This window comes from Primulina tabacum, chromosome 13 (assembly GCF_025594145.1).
Source record: "Primulina tabacum isolate GXHZ01 chromosome 13, ASM2559414v2, whole genome shotgun sequence".
NCBI lineage: Eukaryota > Viridiplantae > Streptophyta > Magnoliopsida > Lamiales > Gesneriaceae > Primulina > Primulina tabacum.
The window spans coordinates 33,884,927-33,898,140 of NC_134562.1; the positions used below are offsets into that span (position 1 = coordinate 33,884,927).

At 36.1% G+C, this 13,214-nt stretch overlaps 3 protein-coding genes across 3 annotated transcripts; 2 read left to right on the top strand and 1 right to left on the bottom strand.

The window, feature by feature from the left end:
* Positions 1-528: 528 nt before the first annotated feature.
* On the top strand, positions 529-1,639 carry LOC142523339 (protein S40-6-like). Its single transcript, XM_075627100.1, has one exon. It carries the CDS (start codon positions 814-816, stop codon positions 1,459-1,461), a length of 648 nt encoding a protein of 215 aa, XP_075483215.1. The 5' UTR covers positions 529-813; the 3' UTR covers positions 1,462-1,639.
* Positions 1,640-3,434: 1,795 nt separating this feature from the next.
* LOC142522651 (polyadenylate-binding protein RBP45-like) lies at positions 3,435-8,837 on the bottom strand. Its single transcript, XM_075626172.1, has 7 exons — positions 8,452-8,837; positions 6,606-7,071; positions 5,156-5,211; positions 4,942-5,072; positions 4,753-4,849; positions 4,522-4,674; positions 3,435-3,752 (listed from the first exon to the last, which is right to left on the bottom strand). Exons 1-7 carry the CDS (start codon positions 8,761-8,763, stop codon positions 3,750-3,752), a joined length of 1,218 nt encoding a protein of 405 aa, XP_075482287.1. The 5' UTR covers positions 8,764-8,837; the 3' UTR covers positions 3,435-3,749.
* Positions 8,838-10,300: 1,463 nt separating this feature from the next.
* On the top strand, positions 10,301-13,175 carry LOC142522653 (derlin-2.2-like). Its single transcript, XM_075626174.1, has 6 exons — positions 10,301-10,624; positions 10,948-11,047; positions 11,749-11,963; positions 12,064-12,147; positions 12,465-12,518; positions 12,800-13,175. The coding sequence occupies exons 1-6, from the start codon at positions 10,526-10,528 to the stop codon at positions 12,977-12,979; spliced, it is 732 nt and encodes a 243-aa protein (XP_075482289.1). The 5' UTR covers positions 10,301-10,525; the 3' UTR covers positions 12,980-13,175.
* The last annotated feature ends 39 nt before the right edge of the window (positions 13,176-13,214 follow it).

The following is a 13,214-nucleotide window of genomic DNA, read 5'->3' on the forward strand; positions in this document are numbered from 1 at the left end:
AAACTTGTGTTAGACAATCTCACGGATTGTATTTTGCGAGACGAATATCTTATTTGGGTAATCCATGAAAAATATTACTTTTTATGCTAAGAGTATCATTTTTTATTGTGAATATCGCTAGGGTTGATCCGTATCACATATAAAGATTCTGAGACCGTTTCACAATAGACCTACTCGAATTTTTTTACATTTAACCCTTTAAAATGTAAGATATATACAACCATATGGATTTTAAATGTAAGATAAATATAAACTTGACGAGGTTGTTGTAAGATTTTAAATATAGTTGTATTTACATGTAATCCCTGGTAAGCGAGTGTCTTATGCATGCGCACCAACAAGTGCTGTAGCTTGGAATCAACACCATCAGGCAATGAATTTATTTTGTTTTTACAGTGTCGATTTCATATTCCCAACAGCACCTATACTGACAATAATGAAATTCAGACAAAATGAAAACGAAATTCAAATGAAACTACTGTGGGCCTGCTCCGACGTAATCGAGCTTTTATATATTATTATAACCTTGGCCATAGCAGTTGAGCTGGTGTTCATTATATGCATTATCGTTATTACGCCCACGTAAATAATCAATCCTCTACTTATCTGAGATCATTTGTTTTTTACATTGGGTCACCGGGAATTCTATGTATATTCCTATTCCGGCAACCCGAGATAATCAAAATTCGAATCGGATCATCAAGAGTTCATTTTTCCTTCAAGGGTTGATCAGAAATCAAGATTTCGGCGATTCTAAAGTTGGGAATTCAATATATATATGTGTGTGTGTGTCTGTGTGTTGATTGAACGTTAATGGGCAAAGGCCGAACTCTGATTACCAGCCGCAGTGAACGCTATTTGGGAAGTCTTGATAATAACCACGGCCAAGAAACTGCAAACGGTGCGTCGGAACTGGGAGAGGATGAAGTTTGGTCGGTAGTTGACCACACAGAAAACGGGGATGATCACTCGGCAAACGGAGGCTGGAGTTCACGGGCTTCCATGGAGAGCAACGGAAGCTCCGGTATCTACCGGAGTCGCCGCGCCCCACCTCCACCCTCCGACCACCACCGCCACCTTGGTGGCTTGTCACTGGCTTTCGAAGATTCCAGCAACTCGTCATCATCACCGAGGATCTTGCACCAATTCCGTGGACAAGACGGAGTGTCGGAATCTCCACGTGGCCGCCACATGGCTGCATCAGCGCCAGTGAACGTACCTGATTGGTCCAAGATTTATCGAGTTGACTCAGTCGAGTCCCTGCACGAGTTGGAGGATGGATTGAACGACTATCACCCGGGCGTCGTCGTGCCACCACACGAATATCTCGCCCGAGAGTATGCACGAAGCCGGAAAAACGCGGCCAACTCGGTGTTTGAGGGTGTGGGGCGAACTTTAAAGGGACGAGATCTTAGCCGTGTCCGTGATGCAGTGTGGAGCCAAACCCGATTCGACGGCTAATTGTCGCTAAATATTTATTTCAAGATTCCTTTGATCGTTGTAATAATTGGATACTCAATATTGTCACTGGTGGAAGGCAAGATTCTTTTGGTGGACAATGAATTAAACCAAATCAGTTTACTTGGAAGGATCGAGCTCAAGTCATAAATTAAATAAGCGTCTTTGTTAAAATCTTCAAGTTTCCTAGTTCATTTTCCTTCTTTGCCGCAATGTGGTTGATCATTCAATCAAGAAATTAACATGAAATTTAGGTGCATTCGGTCAAAGTACAGTATTTTATATTGTTCGTGGGATAGATTAATTCCTCGAAACAGCATCACGATCAAGTGGTGCACTTGGAGTTGTTCACTTCGACTTTGCCAACAGAAAATGAGGATATATAAAAATGTTAATAAAACAACCTTTTGCGTTTTCGTATTGATATGCGTTTAGTGCAATCCAATCCTCAAATATGATACTATTATATTGAAGTATGGCTAGTTGAGTTAATTAATCATCATTGTTAATTTCTACTGTCAAAATTAAATTCCAAGAAAAAGGGGGAAAAACCGTCCAACTCATTTTTAAAATTTATCACTGAATAAATCGTGCAACTATTGCGTACGCTACATGATGTTATTCACACCACTTGCTGCTTAAAAAATGTGAAAGTATTTTTGTCGCGTAACGAGAAGAGTCCATCACACCAAAGAAATTGAAGATAATATTGAATATCTTATCACAAGGAATGGTAATAATGTGCATCATTTACTCCCACATTATTGGAAGGAGTTAATGGTAATAATGTGCATCATTTACTCCCACATTATTGGAAGGAGTTATTCAAACCAACCATTCCAAACTAAAGATGCCAATTTCCTCTAAATCTGACAGAAAATTCAATATTCGACCCGAATGGATTAAGGTATGAAAAAGATTTTTTATCTATAAATTTTCGACTATGATGTTAATCATATTTTGACCATTCTCATTCCCATCTGTCACTGGCAACATTGGGAGTTTGTGTACAATTACTAACAAACCCATGCCAGATTTGACTCGTACGCAAGACTTAATTCAAATTATCGGTAATGATAGTGGAGATTAGTAAATCTCAGAGATCAGCGATGAGACTCGTTATCAGGGTAAAAAAATGCCGAATAGTTTGGGCAAAAGTTAGGGGAAAAGGATATATAAACCCAAGAAGTCCTTTTAGTGGAAAGATGATTGATTTGATGGTGGGGTTGGGTTGGGTTGGGATGGGCAGTAAGTGGAGGCAGTGTGAGAGATTTTGAAGGTGGAACAAACAATAATATTGAGTGGTGCTCACCTTTTTCAAGAAAATGAAACTGACCGTATTAATTTATTGGGCTCAAGACTGCTCGGCACCACTGGTTCTCTATTCCCACCCGCATTTGTCCACGATATATGGTCCACGCCCCCACAAGAGGATAAGAAACAGGACACACAAAATTATGGAGTTATACTCCCACTACTATTTATTTCATTCGTTAACCCGTGGCATATATCAAACGTCGCATAATTGAATAAAGACAAGGCCAAAAGAAAAGGTTAAAAAACAACATATTAAAAGCAGAGGAAAAGAAACGAGATGAGATGAACTGGACTAAATAATCCCCAATAAGTTTCTTAAATAATTTGTTCATATCACCTCCACATCCCAATTCAGTAGCATGCTTTGGAAACTCATCGGGCGACTTCTCTTGGCATCCCTCAGGACCCATATATAATAATTACACGGTGAAGTGGCTGTCGAGATTCAGCTGAGACAATTAGACTGGATTATCTCACTTTCAACTCATTAAATGAACGTAAACCGACCCTCCTGTTGCCACCCTGAACACACACTTTGCACCATACACGTATATAGGATTGTGTGCAGACGCCATCATAACAAAACAAAAAGCTTACTAGAATTTTCATACGGAGCTATTCAACACAAGGACGTGAAACTCCGAAAATGGAACATCAAATAAGAAAAAGCTCATGTTTCAAACATAACAATCCCTCGTCGACCAACTGCACATGCGTAAAACATATACCCCACACTTTATATATGGAGACAACAAACATATGCAGCCATTGTCCATGAAAACCATAAAATCCAAACATTTTTTCATTGCTATGATAACAAAACTCGAAAAAAGGAAAAAATTAAACAGTGAATTCAAACCATCCCAAACAAGAACCCAGTTAATACAAGTATTCCACCACAACAGCAGCTAACAGCTCCAACTTCATGATCCACAATCAAAAGCTGCGGATTTCCTCTTGATGCTTGAGACACATCACTACACCAACATATAATTATTTTAAAATTTGTATAAAACATTAAACACAGAGCATGCAGAAACAAAAGAAAAGACAAAAAGTTGATCTGAAGTGACAGGGAAGAGAAGTGTTTCAGTAATTCCCAACAATGATAGACCAAGTCTTTATGATGCACTGAAGCATGTGTGTGTGTTTTTTTTTTTTGGTTGGGGGGTTGTGCTTGAGGTTAATGTGGCAGTTCCAGTACTTATGGCAGCAATTACAGAGAATTGAAAAGAAACAAAAAAATATGGTAGAGATGATTGGATTCAGTGTTGAAAGCTTGACCAGGACAATCACATTATTCAGGAAGTACTTATCTAAAAGAATATCCAAGACCATGATCTTCAAAGGTGGTGTGTCCTGAGAATAGGGGCGTAAATATTACATGCGTCAACACGTGGGGGAGGTGTGTAGAAGTATATTTAATCCTAAAAAATTAAATTCAAACACAATTTTTCAAACTTAATATCAGTTTAAACTAGGCAGATTATGATAGTCACGGACAGCACAAAACTACGATGGTAATACAAAGACAAGGGGAACCATAAAATATCTTTTGTAATACAATAGGCAACAAACAAAAAAATTCGCAACAACTTAGTCGTGCCAGACAAACAGAGATTCCCAAAAACCTTCCACACAAATACTGTCGGAGAGCATAAATGAGAAAGAGAGGAATAGAATATTTTTTATAGGAAGCAAGCATGCATTTGCTAAAATTTCTGACATGGCAATCGTTGGATATACCTGCGGCTGTTGCTGTGTCTGTGGTGGGTAGTCCCCGTATCCAGTGTACCCTGCATAGTAGAAGTTTGGATCCTGTGCTGGTTGAGTATATCCATAGGTTTCATAACCAGAGGTATATCCATAATATCCACCATTCCACTGATTTGTATCAACCTGAGGCAGGAAGGTTGGATAATTAAATCACATACAACAAAAGTAAAAAGGACCAAACAAAAGTTACATGAGTTGAACCTGTTTGTTTGACGGACTACGACCCCATGAGAGTCGAATGCTTTGTCCTCCCAACTGGGTTCCATTTAAAATATTTATAGCTTGTTCCGCGCATCTTCTGTTATTATTTATGAGTACAAGACAAGTTTTTATATGCACTTTTTAAACACTTGACTAAAGAGAGGAAAATATTTAATACCCTCAATTTACCTGTCACTAAACTGAACAAATCCACATCGTTTGCCTGCAGGTATTTTTACATGGAGCAACTGTCCAAAATTCCCAAACAGCTGTCTTAATTGCTCATCAGTAACATTGGAATCCAAATTCCCGACAAATATCTGCAAGGAAAAAGCCTATAAACCATGAGCACATGCTTCGTTACAAAAGCACACACATGCAAATATCAGTACATTTTACTCACCGTGGTGTTAGTTGGATCATCCTCACTTGCGATTCCTTGTGACGTCTGGTATGATGCTGCAATTGTAAGATATGTGAGGAAACAGCGGAAAATACTTGAAAAGTAAACGACAGAAAAAATTGGTGTTGAAGAACAAATAAAAACCAATGACAGTCCACACTAAACACATCAAGTGAATAAGAAACTGAGACATCCCATTCGAGCGTCATTCCACCAATTATCCAACAATGAAAGCCACACCATTCTAAAGACAGCTGTTGACTATGAAGATGACAGCAACTAAAAAAGAATATAAAAGAATTGGGTATTATACTTCTGAGGTATCTTTAGTAAGGAAGCATAAGCAGCGTAACAGCTGGATACGTAGCCATAAAAATAGTGTTATACAACCAAAGATCAAGCATGGGCAAAAAGCAGAAAATAACTCAGTTCAGACTAGCCAAGATAACTAACTAAAAAATAAAAATGTTGGCCACCTTGCCTTTTGTGCGACTATTTCTCAGCTATGCGTCATTCAGTTTGAGCCACACCACCTCACAAAGCATGCAAAAGCTACTTTCCTGGCTAAAAAGGATCACTCTTCTGGCAGCTCCAATGACCGAAACTCTCGGAGTTGGAAGCCTAGAACTAGGGTAAGGAACAAGCACAAAGGCCAGTGGAGATGCTTCTAAAGTATCCCTTAATAGCAGAACATCAAATGAAAGCACCACTGCCAACATTTCCAGCATTTATTTGTCCAACTAAAGACAATCACTTTTATAGCAGTGAGGAGCACAACTAACAGGATGTTTCGAGTGTATTAATTTCCAATCTTGGTGAGCATGATCTTAAAGGAACTGTACCAAGACATATCGAAGCATTGTTCAAAGTATGAGATACAAAGACAATTAAAACTGTTTGGAGTAAGCAGTTTCAGTGGCCTTGTATTACTTCCCAATTTCCATGGACAGCCCTTTAAACAGAAGTAATTATAGGGTTGCATTTACTTCACATGATTAGAGTTGGATCTGAAAATAATCAATTCCTTGAGGACTCAAAAGTAAGCAGCATTAAATTAAAACTGACCTACAAAAAAACCAGGCACTAAAGAGTTATCATTTCAGCTCACATTGGCTCCAGGCCACTATATGATAGAGCTTCCAATCACCCTGCTATGAGACAACCATAGCCTTTTATAAGATTACGCAAAGTTTTAATATGTCAGAACCTAAAATGTTCAAAGCACTGGAAGGAAATGACACCACAAGCTGTCCTTATCTTCAAGAATTCAAGAAAGCAACAAACTCTAAAAAGCAAATAACACCACACTAGATGATTCCTCAATGCATTGAGACATCCAAATTCAGATATCAGAACAGACGAGAATAAAAGAAAAGATCAAACCCAGAACAGGCAAGTTCATCGATACTCCAGTAGCCATCTAAAAATTTAATGCAAGAAACAGACATACCTTTGTTCTGATTCCCCACTTTTTGTTTGTTAGCAGCTGCACCAATTCGCATCGGCCTAGAGGAACAAAACATTCCATTCATCTCATTCATGGCACGCAATTGTTCAGTTTCATCACAAAATCTCACAAACCCATAGCCCTTTGGACGCCCAGTTATCGCATCTGTGACAACCTTCGCACCCTTAACTGAAGGATAAGAGGCCCTAAAAGTTTCTATGAGCATGTAATCAGTAACATCAGATGCCAAATCTCCAACAAAAATTGTGTACTCAGGAGAATCATCACGTTTTTCACCCGCTCCCATAGATGCCCAGTTCAGTCTAAATGTTTGCTCAACATTGGGCATGGGAGTGCCGTTATAAGTCTGAAGGCTCCTTTCAGCAGCAGCATGGCTGACAAATTCAATAAAGCCATAACTTTCTGGTTGGCCAGTTTGCTTGTTACGGATAACTTTAGCAGACACCACCTAGGGAGAAAAACAGCTACATAAGATCCAAAACCAAAAAAAACCTTGATGAAGTTCAACAGGCTGCATCGTATTGTAGGTCATATGTCCAATTTCCAGTATGGCACTAGTTAAATGTTTTCCCAATAAATTTATCGCAATCTAACATGAAACATCTTGTGTCACACATGATTAAATTCACCTTTTCTCCCTGTATATAGGGTTCTTCAGTATTTTATCTTTTGAAATCTATTATTTTTCGACTTCTTGACAACTGAACTTTGTTGTTGTAGAGTTTCACAATCCATGATTGCCCCCAATGGAATATGTCATCTTAACTCCATGTCTCTATCACAAGTCAGGTATGTCTTACACTCGTAAAAATTATTTGCACCCCGTGTGACCTGAGCTTTATAGTTTTCCATTTTCTTCCTCGATATTAAAAATCCTAATGAGAACAATCACGTATTTTAGACTAAATGATTGACATGACATCGCCAACCTCCATTTATTCCAAAGCCTCATTCCAGTATGTCATATATAAAAAAACAACTATATGTATGATATCCTGATTCTTGATCGCTAAAACTGCCTTCATTGAAATCTACATTATAATTATAATAATTATAAATGAACATCAAATGGTTGACTATATTGTGAGGTGATTAAGGATAAAATCACAGTAACAGAAAACAAGGTACGAAATATGGGAGAAGTGAGCTTGGTGAAGTCGTCTGCATCTCAGATTTCGGGTGGGTGCAGAGCCTAAAAGAACGTGTAATAAGCCCTTAAATATATATTAAGCACTCAAAACTAGACCAATTTCAGGGGTAGACTGCATTATCTCTCTCAGTTCAAGGGAAAGATGAAAGAACCACCACGAAAAATTATGCCACATTGTTCCCAAATCCCAAGTGCATATGAAAACAGCGAATTTCTAGGGTCCAGCTCAAAACAATGTAGTTCAGGTATTTAAGACACTAAGAACAAAGTGCAAAACAATTTCTAGTTCAGGGTCAAGGTCATTTAATTATGGGCACAAAGATTTACATTAGGCTAAGATTTTCCTAGTATTACAATTTAGATCTCTTACCCGAAGTATCAAGCGCCCAGATACAAATAATTTATTCTCAAAACACTACACTCAAATGCTAAGAGATGAGTCGGCATAACGCAAACCTAATAGTTTACAACCTAAATCGGAATCTCATACGGGCGAAAAACCTGATCAACGAATCAGAAATGCAAACGAAAGAAACAAAACAAGACTTAATTAAAGAAAGAATAAAACTTGGAAAATTTGACTCGAGCACTAAACTTTCCAAATACTAGGAACCAGCCTTCCTGGATTTTTTTTAAAAATCACATAAGAAATTGAAGAGTGCAGGTATTCACGTATACCTCCCCGGAAGTGCCGAAACAGCTGATCAAATACTGCTCGTCCATCCAATACTGCAGATCACCAATCCAGAGACTCCGGATCCCGTCGTCCGCCGCGGGATGCGCCTGACCCGTCGGATCGGGGGCGTACATAGACTGTTGTGGAGGCTGCTGGTAATAGTAGCCAGAAGCCGGTGGCTGCTGTGGCAGAGGGACATGGTATTGCGGTGGCTGCGCCATCCATTGATGAGATTGCTGTTGTTGAGGGTATTGCTGGTATTGAGGAGGCGGAGCCATATGAGATGGGACATTGGAGTTGGGCGGATGCATCATCGTCGAGAGGAATTGGAGAAGCGGAACCCTAATACGGATTAAGAGATAACGACGTCGAGGATCTTTGGCCTCTAAATATTAAATATTAATATGATATGAATATTTTTAAATCGATTTATATAATATCAAAAATTTTAAATCAAAATTCAATTTATCGAAATTTCAAAGTAAAATTTTATAATATAATAATTATAAATATCGTTGAATGTTATATTAATTACATTTTAATATTATTTTTATTTATTATTGTGTTCTTTAATTAATTTAAAATTTATTCTATTATTAAATTTTTACTCCGTTGGGTTATTATTTTTGTCAATGATCTTTTGAAAATTTCCCGGAGTTGGAAAATAAATATTGGAAAAACTTAATACATATAGTCTTTTAATAGTTATTATTAATATTCTTATATATTATATTATATATTAATTATATATGAGAGTTTTGATCACACTTATTTGTATAGTTTAAATATTTTTTATAAACTTATTAGTTATAAATTGATAGTGAACTTATAATAATTTTTTTTTTAAAATCACATTGATACCGTGAGATAGATCTCTGAACTGACTTATTAAAATTATTATTTTTCACCACAAAATATTATGTAATATATGTTGATTTTAGTGAAAAAAATTCGACTTATGAAAAATATTATTTTTAAATTTAAAATATTAATTTTCACTGTAAAATTGTCATTTTTTATCAATTACGTTATGAAAAAATATTGTGTAATAATGATTTAAGTAAAAATATATATTTTTAATTAAAAATATTATATTTTATTGTAAATATGGACTCGATCAATTCATCTTACATATATAATTCCATGAGAACGTTGCACGTGAAACATACTCATAAATTTATTAACGAATGGTTGTTAAAGTTTAATTTTGTAAACTGCATCAACATCCTCTTAATATTTTTTAATTAAATAACGATGATATATTTTTGAGAATCTCAAGGAGTATTTTTTGTTTAAAAATATTACTATATGATCCCAACAGTAGCTATTCTATGTATCTCATGTATTATATTATATAGTATATGCGCGACAAACTTGTACAAATTTTATTTATAAAATAATCATCTCGTGTGCAAACAATTTAGTCAATTATTTTTATAAGACTCTTCTTAGAAAAATTAAAATTTCTGTTTAAATAAGTTTTTAGATTTTTTTTGACATGATTTTTAAAAAACCAATAATTATTATATTTTTACAAACATAATTTTATCAATTATTTAATATAATACTGTCACACACCCATCCTTATTTAAATAAACATCAAATTATTTACAAATTGATAATGAGTAGATTTTTTGTTATGCGGTCTCATGAATCTTTATTTATAAGACGGGTTAACCATATCGATATTCACAATAAAACGTAATACTCTTAGTATAAAAAGTAATATTTTTTTATAGATGACTCAAATAAGAGATATGTAAGACCGTCTCACACAAATTTTTGTCATTAATAATATAATTACTAAATCTTTTTAGTTTATTATATTTTATATATAGGAAACCGGATAATCAAAACGTTGAGAAAAGTAAAACCTCTTCAATTTATACAATCGGTGTATGTATATAGGAAACCGGATAATCAAAACTCGATTTCATCGAAATAATTTTTCAACTTTGTTGATAATTCTACGTCTTCTCTCAATTTCGTGGTATTTGGTGTTGTTGAATTTGTTGGAGATTTTGGTTAGGGTTTTCGTGGTTTGATCAGTTGATTGAGGGTATTGGAGCAAATAGAATGGCACAAGCCGTGGAGGAATGGTACAAACAGATGCCAATAATAACGAGGTCTTACCTCACAGCTGCGATTGTGACGACGATTGGTTGCTCTCTCGATGTAATTTATTGTGCCTGTTTACTTGTTCCTTTTTCATTTTCAAGTTTTGATATTCTGGAGAAATCTTTATTGTTTTTTATAGGAAAAATGGAATCTTGTATGTTTTGTGTTTTTTTGTATGACATCATATAGGTTTTCAAGTAATATAGGCTGCATCTTTGGTGCTGAAGACAGTTTTAGTGGTTCTGATTATTTTTGGGGGTTAAATACGAACTTATTGGTTTGCAGGGAAAAAGCACCAAGCTATTGGCGTATTTGTCTTCTTTCAGAGGTTTTTGGATTGGGCACTTTACTAAGTTGCATTTATTTGTTGTGATTTGCAGATAATATCCCCTTATGATTTGTACTTGAATCCCAAGCTCGTGGTGAAACATTACCAAATATGGCGGGTTATTACCAATTTCTTGTATTTTCGTAAAATGGGTAACTAATCTGTCTTCTATCCTTCATTTTTTGTATTTATTTAGTGATGAATGAATGAAAATAAGTCATTTCGTGGGGCTCAAGCTCAATTTAATCATGTCTGCTGCCTATGATCATTACTGTATGCTATCAAATATTTAGGGAATGATGTCCGTGCCTTGGCCATTTTGACATTATAAACCTCCCAATAATTCTGCTGCTATTTTACTCTTTGTCATTGAATACATGCTTGGATGTGTTTATTGTTCCTTATTTTTAGAAACTTTACTCTATTTGTTAAATGTTTCTATTGGTCCAAATCATGTACATGTATGATGTAGGCATTTTTTCTTTTTTTCGTGGTACAGTGGGATGTTTCTCACGTCTAACTGCAAAATTTACTTCTTTTGTTTTTTTGGTTCTTTGTTCATACTTAATAAATGGATAAAAAGGTTTTGGTGCAGATATTGGCCTATGATGAGCTGATTAGATGCAGGCTAATTAATCTGTGTTTCTTATTAAAAAAAATTGTCGCAGACATGCAGATGTGCATGGGGATACGTTTTTTTTAGACAATTTGACGATGCTGCATTCGATTTTTAATGCGTCACAGATTCATTTTAGCCGGAGTTATTTTTGCTTTATTTTGGAGGAAGTTAGCCTCCAACTTGATGAGTTTTTTGTCAATCAATATTTCCTTTTGATAACACTGTTAAATACAGATTTGGACTTTCTGTTCCACATGTTCTTTCTTGCTCGATATTGCAAGCTTCTTGAAGAGAATTCCTTCCGTGGGAGGACAGCCGATTTCTTCTACATGCTGTTGTTTGGTGCATCAGTTTTGACTGGCATCGTTCTTATCGGTGGGATGATTCCTTATGTCTCAGAGTCATTTGCAAAGATCATCTTCCTTAGCAACTCACTCACATTTATGATGGTATGCTGCCTGTGGCCAGAAAAACTGCACGTTTAACAATTGCATTCTCATCGCTGTCGAACCTTACTTCTCCTTGAATCTTGCTTTTCTTATTTTGTAGGTATATGTATGGAGCAAGCAGAATCCCTTCATCCACATGAGCTTTTTGGGCCTCTTTACATTCACAGCAGCCTATTTACCATGGGTAAGTGGGCTTAAATTTTCATCAACCAGTTGCATGGATGCTTGTTCAATTTTCCTCACAATAATTTCACTCATTTCTAACCTTCGCATTTAATTTAATCAGAGTCTATATGTGTTGGCATTTTGAGAAGGTTCCTAATTTTATTATCAGCATCAATGTCTTACTCCCCAATTGTTTGGTAAATGTGTGAGTAATAAGAGGGAAAAGTTATTTATTGTCGCATTTTGAGGGCGTACCTTCAACTACACTTGGTCAATTATAGTTATGTCCATACATCTGGTAACAGTGTGTGTGACATTTTGTTTACCTTTCTGCAGGTCCTCCTTGGGTTTTCTGTCCTTGTCGGTGCTAGTGCTTGGGTGGATCTACTGGTAAGTCCTCACTGATGCAATATTGCAATTGGTTCTATGAATCTTTATCTTAAAGTGACAGATATTTTAGGCACTTTGGGTTAAGTTTTTGAACGGTGTTTCACAATATCATATGCATGCCAATGATGGGGAGATTATCATTTCGTGTGATATAATTGGTTTGTGGCAAAGGTTTCAATACTATTTGTTTGATAATGAACTTGTAGATGTACAAGTACTCTAAATATTTACTGAATGTGCCAGTTTTTTTTTTGTCTTACCCAAAAATATTGAATTGTCAGGGTATGATAGCTGGTCATGCCTACTATTTTCTTCAAGACGTGTACCCGAGAATGACTGGTCGAAGACCCCTGAGAACTCCAGGTTTGATCAGATCATTATTTGCGGACGAACCTGTAGTGGCAGCCAGGCCTGCTAATATAAGATTCGCTGCTCCACCGGAGGATGTCCAACAGAATTGAATCATCGATCATGTAATGTACGTGAGGATCTGTTTGAAATTGCATTAGGAGCTGTTTTAGAAGTCCCCTGGCCCAAAAGTGTCCATGGTATATTAGCAAGTTAATTTTTTTTGGCATGTGAACAATGTAAAATTCTTCTCGTTGGTTTGCATTTGAGCATATATAATAAAATAGAAAAAAACCATTTTGTTGATTATTTCTCTTGTTATCGCACAAGAAATGATCCCCCATATTC

What these genes read in the sequence shown, in the direction of transcription:
- LOC142522651 (XM_075626172.1), bottom strand. Translation starts at nt 8,763, where the DNA reads ATGATGCATCCGCCCAACTCCAATGTCCCATCTCATATGGCTCCGCCT. An exon ending in GTTTCGGCACTTCCGGGGAG is followed by an intron (nt 7,072 to 8,451) that starts GTATACGTGAAT and finishes TTTTCTCCCTAG; the next exon opens with GTGGTGTCTGCTAAAGTTAT. An exon ending in GTAGTCCGTCAAACAAACAG is followed by an intron (nt 4,675 to 4,752) that starts GTTCAACTCATG and finishes TTCCTGCCTCAG; the next exon opens with GTTGATACAAATCAGTGGAA.
- LOC142523339 (XM_075627100.1), top strand. Translation starts at nt 814, where the DNA reads ATGGGCAAAGGCCGAACTCTGATTACCAGCCGCAGTGAACGCTATTTG.
- LOC142522653 (XM_075626174.1), top strand. Translation starts at nt 10,526, where the DNA reads ATGGCACAAGCCGTGGAGGAATGGTACAAACAGATGCCAATAATAACG. An exon ending in CGATTGGTTGCTCTCTCGAT is followed by an intron (nt 10,625 to 10,947) that starts GTAATTTATTGT and finishes TGTGATTTGCAG; the next exon opens with ATAATATCCCCTTATGATTT. An exon ending in GTGCTTGGGTGGATCTACTG is followed by an intron (nt 12,519 to 12,799) that starts GTAAGTCCTCAC and finishes TTGAATTGTCAG; the next exon opens with GGTATGATAGCTGGTCATGC.